This window comes from Trichechus manatus, unplaced genomic scaffold, assembly GCF_000243295.1.
Source record: "Trichechus manatus latirostris isolate Lorelei unplaced genomic scaffold, TriManLat1.0 scaffold00057, whole genome shotgun sequence".
Taxonomy (NCBI): Eukaryota; Metazoa; Chordata; class Mammalia; order Sirenia; family Trichechidae; genus Trichechus; species Trichechus manatus.
In genome coordinates this window covers 853,571-864,569 of record NW_004443993.1, presented here as the reverse complement: position 1 = coordinate 864,569, position 10,999 = coordinate 853,571, and the positions used below count along the sequence as shown (strand labels likewise).

Sequence of the window (10,999 nt, the reverse complement as noted above, 5' to 3'; positions counted from 1 at the left end):
GAAGGGCCGTAAGGAGAGGGAGACTCTGCAGCAGATGGCTGAGGTCACCCGCGAGGGGTTCCGCCTGAAGAAGATCCTCATTGAGGACTGGAAGACGGCCCGGGAGGAGAAGCAGGTGAGGGGCCCCCCACGGCTGCCCCCGGCATATCCAGGCCCCTTGGCCTGGAGGCATGGGCTGGCCAGGCAGGCAGAACTAGGTGGGGTTTACACCTGCTGCCTAGTGGTATCCTGGGGCGAGTTACTGCTTGTCTTTGCCGTGCTTCGCTCATTTGTCCATTGGGGGTTTAGTCGTCGGTCATTGGTTACGCGGGTCTCAAATGGGAGTAGTCAGTACAGGTGTTAAGAGCAGAGCCTTGGGCATCAGAGTGATCTGGGCTTGAAGGAGCTCTGCCACCTCCTAAGGATAGGAGGGATGCCTCTTGGCACCCTTCTCCCCTGTTTGTAAGGTGGGGCTGATGACTACATGGCTGCCCAGTTCTGGGGGAGGAGTCAACAAAGTGACATTAAGTTCAGTAGGGTGGGTACTTAAGGGAGAGCAGAAGAGGATGTGTCTCCAGGTGTGTGTTTCCATACCTTGCCTGCCACCCCCTTGTCTGTTTGATGGTTCAGAGTCCTCTGTTGCTCCTGGCCTTCTGTCTGACCCACTGAGCAAGAGCTCTAGCTCTGTTTCCCTCAGGGGAGATTCCAGATCTCTCTCTCCCACCCCAAAGTCACTCCTAAGTTCAAGGAGCAGTGGGGGAGCCATGTTGGGTGGCCAGCTCCAACTGACCTTACCCCACCTGGGGAGGTGGGAGGACCCTGGCAGGAAGCCAGGCAGAGGTATTAAGATCTTGGGAGGAACTCGATCCCATGGGGGCTGGCACTTGGCTGAGTGACCTGGCCTGGACTAAGACCCTGGCAGCTTGGGGACCCCATCCTTATGCTGTAGTCTGCCCATTGTACCCATTCTTTCTTTGTGAAAATATCCACAGAGGTCCAGATTGTGTCATGCACTGGGCGGGAGGCTGGAACCAGACCTGACCTGCCTCGAGCACATTGTCTAGTGGGAGGGACAGACAGAAAGGAACACCCAGTGCTGCTGGGAGAAGGGAAGTTCTGGAGTAAGAGGCATAGAGGAGGCTTTTGCCCTCCACTTCCTACCCCTCTTATCTTGGAGGTAGGTGGTAGAGAAGACTTCTGGAGAAGGACACTTTTCTAAGCTGAAATCTGTGGGGTACTTTGGAGTTAGCCAGGGGAAGTGTTCCAGGCAGAAGGAACAGAATATACAAAGAACTAGAGGCAGAAGAGCATTTGGGGGTCTTAATGTTGTTCAGGACAGTTAGAGCCTAGCCTGAGATGGGGATGGGGCACATAGGGCTGGAGAGGTGGGAAAGGCCTTGCAGGCTGCATTGAGGTGTTTGGGCTTCTCTCCAGAGGGCTATGGGAACCATAGCAAGGGGAGAGACCCAGTGAGGTCTGTGATTTGGAAAGCTCCTCCTGGCTGTCCTGTGGAATAGAGGCGTGGAGGTGATAAGGATGAGGAGGAGGCAGAACAGAAGGACAGCTGGGCTCTTGCCTTCTTCTCACCTAGAAAAAGCTCATTGAGCTGCAGGAGGGAAAGAAGTCCCTGGAGGACCAAGTGGAGATGCTGCGGACGGCAAAGGAGGAGGCTGAGAAGCCAGAGAAGGAGGCCAAAGAACAGCACCGGAAGCTGTGGGAAGGTACGTCATGGGGCGGCCAGAGTACTCGTGCTTCACTTCTGGACAGGAGGAGGCCTGGGCTTGGGAGATTCTTGCTTGTTATAAGTTGTTTGTTGTTCCAACTGCATTTTGATCGTGGTTCTTTATTTCCTTCTATGCCTAGTTAGCTTTGACTATTTGTTGATCATTGTGTTTGAAAATTAGTTGTAATAGTAATTTGTGGCCTCAAATCAGGGATCTTTCTCCGGAGAGGATTTGCTGTTCTTTTTGCCAGGTACCTGGGAACACTACCATTTGGGGGCCCCTCTTAATGCAAATCCAAGGCTTGAGATTCCTCAGACTTCTCAGGTTGTGTGTGATCTGAGATCTCTGCACTGGCTGGGTTATTTCTGGTCCAACCTAGCCCTGAGGGGACACCCCCTGGGCCCCAGCTAAGTTGTTGGGGGAGTCTCCTATTAATCTCCCACCTTGGATTTTGATTTCCATCTCCCTTGCCCTGTGAAGTCTTACCAAAACAGACCCCCAAAATTTCTAGGATTGGCAAATTTTCTTAGGGCAAAAGCAGCTTCCTGAGTTTCTGCTTTGCCCTGGCAGTTCTTACTGTCTTGTTAGATCCTGGTTGATTTTAAGGGGCTGACTTTTTTGTTGTTGATTTTGTTTTGTTGTTGGTTGTGACTCTGGAGACCCCACGTGTTACAGAGTAGAACCACTCCATAGGGTCTTCTTGGCTGTGATCTTTACGGAAGCGGATCTCCACTGTTTCTTCTGCGGTGCTGCTGAGTGGGCTCAAAAAGAGGCTGACTTTTTTATGCTTTGTGTAGCATTTCTTGGTGTTGGGAGGTTGTGCTGCCATTACTGGAAGTCTGAAGCCTTGGCCCGTGTTCTTAGTCTTTGGATGCTCAGTCTGCTTCCTGGGGGACACAACTCTGGAAGCAAGATAGAAAGGGGAGGCGGGGCAGAACCCCCCTCCAAACTAGTTAAAAGACAAGGCGTTGTTGGAAGGATTTGGAGACGTGTTAGGTACTCATAGTGGTGGTCACAAAGAGCTGGGTGGCCGTCAGGAACCGGGACCGCCCCCTCTCTGAGGCCACATGGTTGATCTTTCCCATCTCTCTGGGCATCTGTTGTGTTCTTCCTTCCCTCCCTCTGCCAACTGGCTCTCCCTGATTTCTGAAACCAGTAATTCATCCAACAAGCATTTGCTGAGCACCTGCTACGTGGCAGGACACACCAGGTGCCGGCAGTACAGCACTGACCGAGATGGACAAAGCCCTTACCTGCAAAGGAAGGAGCGAGCCAGACGGGGACAGGTGCAAAGGTCTGCTATTTCCTGTATGTTTGATCACAGCCTTTGTAGTGGGGTGGGAGGTGGGGGGGTGGGGTGGGGAACATTGGTGCACGTCTTCCTTTTAACGGCTGCGTAGTACTCCATTCTCTGCCTCTAGCAGGATCTGTTTAATCCAGTTACCATTTTCTCACCAGGTTGTTGGTGTTTTTCTTCACTGTTTGCGAGAGTCTGTGATACATTAAGGGGTTAGTCTTTGTGGTTTAATTTGCAAATGTCTTCTGCCATGTTACCGTTTGTCTCTGGTGCTAGGTTCTTGGTGCTTTTTTGTCAGGCCATTTTTTAGAAATTGAATTTACACATCTTTTCTTTGACTGCTCCTGTTGTCATTCTTCTGCGCTGTCGCAAGCATCCTTTTTCACACGTGTCTTGATGAACTGATGCCCGGTTTTCCATTGGACGCCTTGTTAGCGTGCAATTGCTGAGTCAGAGGGCAGGACATCACATCTTGACCCAGATTCCCAAAGGATGGCGGGGTGAGCGTGGGCTCTGGGGCATATGGCCTGGTGTGACCATGGACAAGTCCCTTCTCCCACCAACCCGCCTTAGTCCCCACATCTGTGAGAGGACAGTGGTCAGCTGGGTCTGCTGGGGCATTGTGGGATCTCACGGATGATCCATAGCTCTGCCAGGGCTCGGGGAACACTGGGGTCGTTATAGTACGTGGGCTGAGCCAAGACATAGTAAACAGTATGTGCTTAATAGTTGCAGCCTTCTCCACTCCCTGCTAGGTGGGGATGAGGGGGCAGAGGGAGACCATTGGAGCAGGGTGTCTCCAGTGAGTGTGGCCTGGCCCTGCACCCACTAACCTCTTCTGGGAGCTGTTGGGGCACTCAGTGGGCTGGCCCCTCCCTTCTGGGATACTGTCCCCCAGGTGCCTCCACAGTGACCCTTACCTGGTCTTCTCATGTGCCCCCCTGACCATCCTCACTGCTCCCTCCTCATCTGACTTCCTGGGGAGTGAGCCTGGGCCAGGTCCTTGGGCCTCTTCTCACCTAATCTCATCAGCCCGTGCAGATGACAGCCTGGCCTCATCAATGTGTCGCCCCCAGAGCTGCCTCCCCCACCGGCTCCACTCAAGGCTGCTCCATGTCCTTCTACTGTTCAAAAGCCTTGGGGACGTCCTTCCTCCCTCCGTCTCTCCCTCCGCCCTAATCTAACCCATCAGCACACCCCATCGGCACTGCCTTCAGAATCTACCCAGCATCTGGCCATTCCTTCTGCCTCTTCAGCCCCCACCCCAGGCCAGCCCCTGTCTGTGCCCTGCCCTGGTCTCCCGGTTCCCACCCTCACCGCCTAGTCGGTTCCCCACAGTGGCCTGACTCAGGGCCTGTCCCTCTGCTCGGAACTCTGTGGATCCTACTTCCTGGAAGCCTTCCTTGCTCACTCTGCTCCAGCCACAGCGGGCTCCCCGTTGGTCCTCCAGGGGCCTGTGCACACCTGCTCCTCCCCGCAGCGCTTTTCTGATCCCCATGTGGCTCCTCCCAGAAGCCCCTTCACCTGGCCCTCCTGACCTCGCACTCCAACCCCTGCTTCCTGCCTTGGTGGTCCCCTGGCCCTGCCCCCCTCTAGTTTCTTGCCTGTCCTCCCTTACTACCTCTAAATGGCAGGGATCTTTGTCCTTATCCATGCTGCGGAGGGCCTGGCACACAGTGGGTACTGGGGGTGAGTGGTCTTGTGGGATGTTGGGGTGCTGGGAGATGGCAGGCAGGGAGGCTGATGGGCTGGCCCCCTCCACAGAGCAGCAGGCTGCCTCCAAGGCCCAGCAGGAGAAGGAGCTGGTGGCCAGCACCTTCCAGGAGCTGGATGACGACATGGACGGGATGTGAGTGTGCCCACCTGCCACCCTGCCCTGAGCCTGGGTCCCGTCCTGCACCCCCACCTTTAGAAGTCAGCCAGAGCCCTCCCTGGCTCAGCCACCAGCTCCCCCTCCTCGCTGGGGCCCCTACTGGTCTCAGTGCCTCTGCCTCCCCCTCCTCTGCGTACTCACCTGAGGAGGTAAAGGAGATGCTTTACGTCTTCCCAGGATGCTGATGAGCTGAGCATGGATCCTCAGGCCCAGGACATGGTGGCAGGGTCCTCTTACTTTTCCCCAGGCTGCTCTGTGGCCTGAACACTTTGGTGGAAGCCAGACCTGGCTTTGAGTCCCAGCTGTGCCTCTGAACTGGCCCAGTGACCTCAGGCAAATGGCTCAGTTGGGTGTGCACTGACAGGGCCGAGAGAGGACATAGGGAACTCAGGACGAGGCTCATCAGCGAGGAGGTGTGGGGTGGGAGGGGCAGGAGGACCGAGGGGGCAGAATGGGCAGTGCGGGCCATTCCCTGGCTGGTGATGGGATGGGGGGAGCAGAATGTGGCACCTGGGTCCCTGGCCAGTGTGGTTAGTGGGGGCTTGGCTGGAGGAGGGCGTGGGGCAGAAGGTCAACTTCGATGTGTTGGGTTCTGAAGGCAGAAGGAAGTGGAACCTGGGTGGGACAGGATATGGGTCTAGGGGAATGAGGGGGCCTGGTATCTTGTAATCCCACCCCTTTCTTTGAGCCCCTTCAAGGTTGTGGAGTCAGGGGTGGGAGGCAGGGAACTGGGTGGCTAGGGACCTGGTCCTCCTGGGGGTGGCGGCCAGACAGAGTGGGGCCCTCAACCTCAGACCTCACTTTCTCCCTACTTCCTGTGCCCCTCCCCACCCCCACCTCAAGGTCCTGAAACAAGTCCTGGGGAGGGGGCCCTGGCGTGGAGGGTGGGCAGACCATGTGGTGCCGTGGCCTGCTGGGTACCTGGCTGGGAGCCAGTGGGGCCTCACCCCTTTCCCTGGCTGCATCCCCACCCCCGCAGGGTCTCGGTGGCTGAGCTGCAGACCCACCCGGAGCTGGACACGGATGGGGATGGGGCGCTATCAGAAGGGGAGGCCCAGGTACCCCCACCCTGCCACTTGGCCTGGACTTCTAGAGAGGGTTGCCTCCAGGGTGACTTCAGGGCATGGGTTGAGGGCAGGCTGGCCATGGGCCACTCACATGGAAAGCTCCCCGCTGGCCTCAGGCCAGGGGCTGCTGAGTTACCCAGCTGTGACCAACATGGCCTGGCCATGCCTGAGTGAGCCAGGATGGCAGCTGTCCAGGACAGCTTCTCCCAGGCCTGTGGGACCTGGGGGGTCATGGTGGGTGTCACAGGGTTAGAGCCAGATTCTCCAGGACTGCCCCCACCCCACATGCCCTCCACTTGGTTCCCCGAGTACGTGCACCCCCTTACCCTCCTTACAGAAGGGCCTGCCGCTCTCTCTCTTCCCCTCCCCACACCAGTCTGGACCCGGCTCCTCGGTTCCCCGTTGTGGCCGTTCGTCTCTGTCCATGCCTGCCCACTACTGGGTCTCTCCCTGTCCCATCTCAGCCTCTCCCTCAGAGGGCCTGGCACTCTCTGCTTCTTTTCCTCCCTCCCTCCCTCCCTTTCTGGCTCTCTATAAGTCTCTGTCTGTCTCTCTGGTGGTTGCCTCTGCAGCCCTCTTGTCCCCTTCTGTCCAATAGGCCTGTGCTGTCCCCTTCTGGCCACAGCACCCTCAGCCTGGCCTGGCGCAGGCCGAGTCAGGAGGGGTCAGGGCCCAGCCGGGCAGCCTGGGGCTGGGAGCTGGGCCTCTGCCCTGGGCCAGCCAGCACACCCGTGCCTGGCACCGCAGCCTGAGACCCCCCCATCGCATGGCGCCTGGAGCGGAAGGGAGGGGACATGGAGGCCCCGATCCTGACACTACCCTCATCAACACAGGCCCTTCTCGGGGGGGACTCACAGACGGACGCCAATGCCTTTTATGACCGTGTCTGGGCTGCCATCAGGGACAAGTACCGGTCCGAGGTCAGTGGGAGAGGGGCAGATGTGGTCCTGCCCCCGGTCCATTCTCATTGCCTCACAAAGGCACCACCTCCAGTCCTGGCACAGGGCCACTCTGGCCAGCTGGGCTACCCATGCACCCTCCGCGGAGGCCCTCCACCCCCAGTCGTCCCTCTCCCCCGTCCCTCCAGGCCCCTCAGGAGGGTGGAGACAGGCCTCCCCTTGGGCAATGGCATGAGCATGGACCTGAGACCCAGGGAGTTGGGGCAGGGGGTGGACTCCCAAGTCTGTGGCATCCACTCCTCCACTCCTGCCTGCCCACCAGGTGCTGCCCACTGACCAGCCAGCACCTACTACAGACCTGACGGAGCCCAAGGAGGAGCAGCCACCACCCGTGCCCTCACCGCCCTCGGAGGAGGATGAGGAAGAGGAAGAGGCCGAGGAGGAGGAGGAGGAGGAAGAGGAGGAAGAAGAGCCTGAGGCACAGGGAGAGCAGCCCAAGGTGTGTGGGGGGAATAGAGGCTGGTGGGGCCGGTGGGGAGGGGTTATTGCTGACTCTGCCCCTCCCCCAGGAGGCCCTGCCCCCACTGGTGCCCTCCCCGCCGTCCAGCCCCACCGAGGAGGACAAGATGCCGCCTTATGACGAGCAGACACAGGCCTTCATCGATGGTAAGGCCTGGGCCTGGAGGGGGTACTTCCTGCCACGGCACTGCTCTCCTGTTCCAGCGGCTGCCACTCTGCCACTGGGGAGAAGAACCTACCTCCTCCCGCTGGGGTCTAAGACACAGGCCCCACCTGTGCCTGCCCCAGGCCTGGGTGGCAGAGCAAGCCTGGTGGCTGAGGGAATCCTGGATGGGGTGTCTGGGGACTGTGGGAGGCCTGCCCCACCTAGCAGCCTGGGCACCCTCTTGCCTCCCCATGGGCTGCAGCTTGTTTGTGCCACCCGTGGTGGGCAAGGAGCCAGTCGGAGCCCTGGCCTCACTCCCTGCAGAACCCAGAGCCTCCTGCTGCCTGGGTGTCAGGGTGGGGTCTGCCAGAGCAGACCTGGGGAGGAGGCTGTGTATCTGTGACTCCCATCCCTGTGGCAGCACTTCTGACCTCCCCGTCCTCCCCCAGCTGCCCAGGAGGCCCGCAACAAGTTTGAGGAGGCTGAGCGGTCCTTGAAGGACATGGAAGAGTCCATCAGGTACTGGGGGCCCCGAGGCCCCGCCCCGCCCCCACCCCACAGCCATGCTGCCAGGCTCCCTAGAGGAGGTGGTAGTTGGGTGTCACCGAGGTAACAAGGAGGCAGGCAGCAGCTCCTGTGGGAGGGTCCCTGGGTGAGAGCCCAGGCTCCAGGACTGCACGCTGAGGCCCTGGGCCGTGCTCTGTTCCTGGCTGCCTCTCACACTGCCCCGGCCTGCCCTTCCAGGAACCTGGAGCAGGAGATTTCCTTTGACTTTGGCCCCAGCGGGGAGTTTGCCTACCTTTACAGCCAGTGCTACGAGCTCACTACCAACGAGTGCGTGTTGGGGCCTTGCCTGTGGGAGAAGCGGGGGTTGGGGCTGGGTTCTGGAGGTGGAGTGGGGGTCTAGGTGGAGCTGCTCTTCTCTAGGAGGGAAGGGGAGTAGGGCCAGGGGCTTGGCGTTGGAGTGGACTCTGAGGTGTCCGTGAGCCCCCTGCGTATGCGGTCATTGAGGCCAGTGTAGATCTGAGTTCAGGGAGAGGCTGGCGGTGAGGAGGTTGGCGTCCCCATGTCTTCCTGCTCACCAGCCCTGTCCTGTGACAGGTACATCTACCGGCTCTGCCCCTTCAAGCTTGTTTCGCAGAAACCCAAACACGGAGGCTCCCCCACCAACCTCGGGTGAGTGGGTGGGCCTGGGCTGGGCTCCATTCCCTCTGCCCCCACATCGCACTCAGCCAGCCCTCAGCATCTCCCTCTCTGCAGCACGTGGGGTGCCTGGGCCGGCCCCGACCATGACAAGTTCAGCGCCATGAAGTACGAGCAAGGCACAGGCTGCTGGCAGGGCCCCAATCGCTCCACTACTGTGAGTGCCTGATGGGTGGGGTGGGGGTGCCCAGGCCCTGCTGAGCCCACCTGAGCACCCACTCCCTGCCCTGCCCCAGGTGCGGCTCCTGTGTGGGAAGGAGACGGTGGTGACCAGCACGACGGAGCCTAGCCGCTGTGAGTACCTCATGGAGCTGATGACGCCGGCCGCCTGCCCGGAGCCGCCACCTGAGCCACCCACCGATGGCCAACACGATGAGCTCTAGCCAGCCCCAAACTGGAGCCGAGGTTGTGACAGGGGTCTCTCGGGCCTTGGCAGCTCCGCCTAGGAAGATGCTGGGCCTCAATGCTCCCTCCACCACCGTCCCCTCCATCTCCCTCCTGCCCATCTGGTCTTTCTCCTGCCCCAGAACCTCCAGGCATGACCCAGCCCCAGCGAGCTGCCCTCCAGCCCTCAGCGTGTGGATCCAGGCTGCTCCCCTGGCTGCCCTTCTCCATGGGGACAGGAACAGTGTGGGGCTCTGTGCCCAGCTCTTGGGAGGCTGAGCAGGGCTGAGCTGCACTTCGGGCCCTATGGAGCCTGCCTCCCTGTGTCCTCCCTGGTGGCTCACCTCTGCCCCCTGCCCGGGACATCTGCCTTCCCTCCTGTGGGGGAAGTGACTTGACCTGTGACCTGGAAACAATAAATGTGGACACCCCCAGTCCTTTGTGTCTGTGCCTTGCTTCACTCTCATGAGAAATGGGGCAGGGGTGGGATGCCTGTGGCCCACCTCCCCCATCAAGCCAGCACCACAGTTGGGGCCTCAAATGGACCTGGGTTCAAGTCCAGCTTTGCCACTTCCATCTCAGCTTCCGTTGGGGCCAGCCTCTTGCCCTCCCTGAGTCTGTGTTGTAGGGAGGCCAGTGGGCTGCCCCAGGGCTGAGCACGGGCTCCAGACGAGACCCAGGCCTGGAGAGGGACTGCGACCTGCTCAGACCACACAGCCAGCAACAATGGCACCTTGCCAACATGCAGCCCGTGCTCCAGCACACAAATACCCAAGGCTGTAAGATTCTGAACTTTTATTTTCTGGCATGAAAAGTACAAATAATTAAACAATTCCATGTAAAAGTCTGTTACCGTGGCCAGGCCTGTAATCCCGGTAATAAATAGTCTAAACGCAACGCAAAGTGTTCTTGTTGGGTTTTTCGTGTTTTTTTTTTGTCTTTTTACATTTTTTTAGATCACCTCCAACATGGACTCTGTCGTGATTTGAAACCTTCCAAATAAATAACAGGATGAAGGGAGGGCTGGAGGGGCTGAGCCCCCTCCCCACTGGCCCTGCCCCCGGCCCCCTTCCCAGGAGCCCTGGCCTGGCCTGCCGCTGGGGTGAGGGCCTGGCCTCCAGGGAGGGGGCCTGGCTGGGCTGAGTTGTGTTTTAGAAAAAGACGTCCCCTCCCAGTCTTGGGAGTGGTAGGGGCCTAGGCCTTGATGAGGGGTGGGAAGGTGCCCCCTCTCCAAAGCCTAGCCCCCCCAGGGTGGGGGACAAACCCAGCCCTTATTGCTCACAAACGCCTCGGGCACGCTTCCCACGTGAGCACACGTGTTGGCGCGGAGGGCGGAGGGGGAAAGCCCCAAGAAACAGCAGGGAGGCGGGGGGGCCCCTGGGGGTGCCTGCCCTGCTGGAGGGAGGAGGGTGGGAGGACTCAAAACCACAAGAATAAATAGGTTCGTGTATCAAGAACAAGCTAGGGTCTTCACCAGCTAAATAGGACTGAAAAAATTCTCAAGACAAGAGCAAAAATTATCCCATTGAGACCCGGACATCGCTGGCTGCGGGGACGGCCACAGGGCACGCACCCTGGGTGCCACTCAGCTACCTTTACTGTTATTAATAATTATTATTACTGTAATGATTCCACTTCCCCTTTTATAAATAAATTAGGCATAACCACGTCTTGGCAAAACTGAAAGAAAGAAAGAACATCATCGTTCCTTTAACTTGCAAACTGGATGAAGTAACAGAAATATACACAAATGTCCTTACAGGGCAACAAGGATAATAAATAGTTAACATAGCAATAAGTTAAAACTACAAGAAGCTAAATTCGGCAAAAAAGTACAGGAAAGTTAACTGGTGCCAGTTTATGTCTTTTTTTCTTTTTTTTCCTTTTTTTTTTAATCTCTGTTTTTTTT

General features: G+C 58.3%; 1 protein-coding gene across 1 annotated transcript; it reads left to right on the top strand.

Moving 5' to 3' along the window:
• On the top strand, nt 1–9,518 carry PRKCSH (PRKCSH beta subunit of glucosidase II). The gene is made up of 12 exons (XM_004378319.2): nt 1–115; nt 1,571–1,700; nt 4,765–4,849; nt 5,853–5,931; nt 6,774–6,860; nt 7,162–7,317; nt 7,409–7,505; nt 7,953–8,022; nt 8,248–8,337; nt 8,605–8,679; nt 8,764–8,863; nt 8,943–9,518. Exons 1-12 carry the CDS (start codon nt 35–37, stop codon nt 9,087–9,089), a joined length of 1,197 nt encoding a protein of 398 aa, XP_004378376.1. The 5' UTR covers nt 1–34; the 3' UTR covers nt 9,090–9,518.
• Nucleotides 9,519–10,999: the final 1,481 nt, after the last annotated feature.

Excerpts from the sequence above, each read along its gene's own strand:
- PRKCSH (XM_004378319.2), top strand. The coding sequence starts at position 35 with ATGGCTGAGGTCACCCGCGAGGGGTTCCGCCTGAAGAAGATCCTCATT. Across the intron at positions 7,318-7,408 it reads AGGAGGAAGAAGAGCCTGAG|GAGGCCCTGCCCCCACTGGT; the intron begins GCACAGGGAGAG and ends CCCCTCCCCCAG. Across the intron at positions 7,506-7,952 it reads GACACAGGCCTTCATCGATG|CTGCCCAGGAGGCCCGCAAC; the intron begins GTAAGGCCTGGG and ends GTCCTCCCCCAG.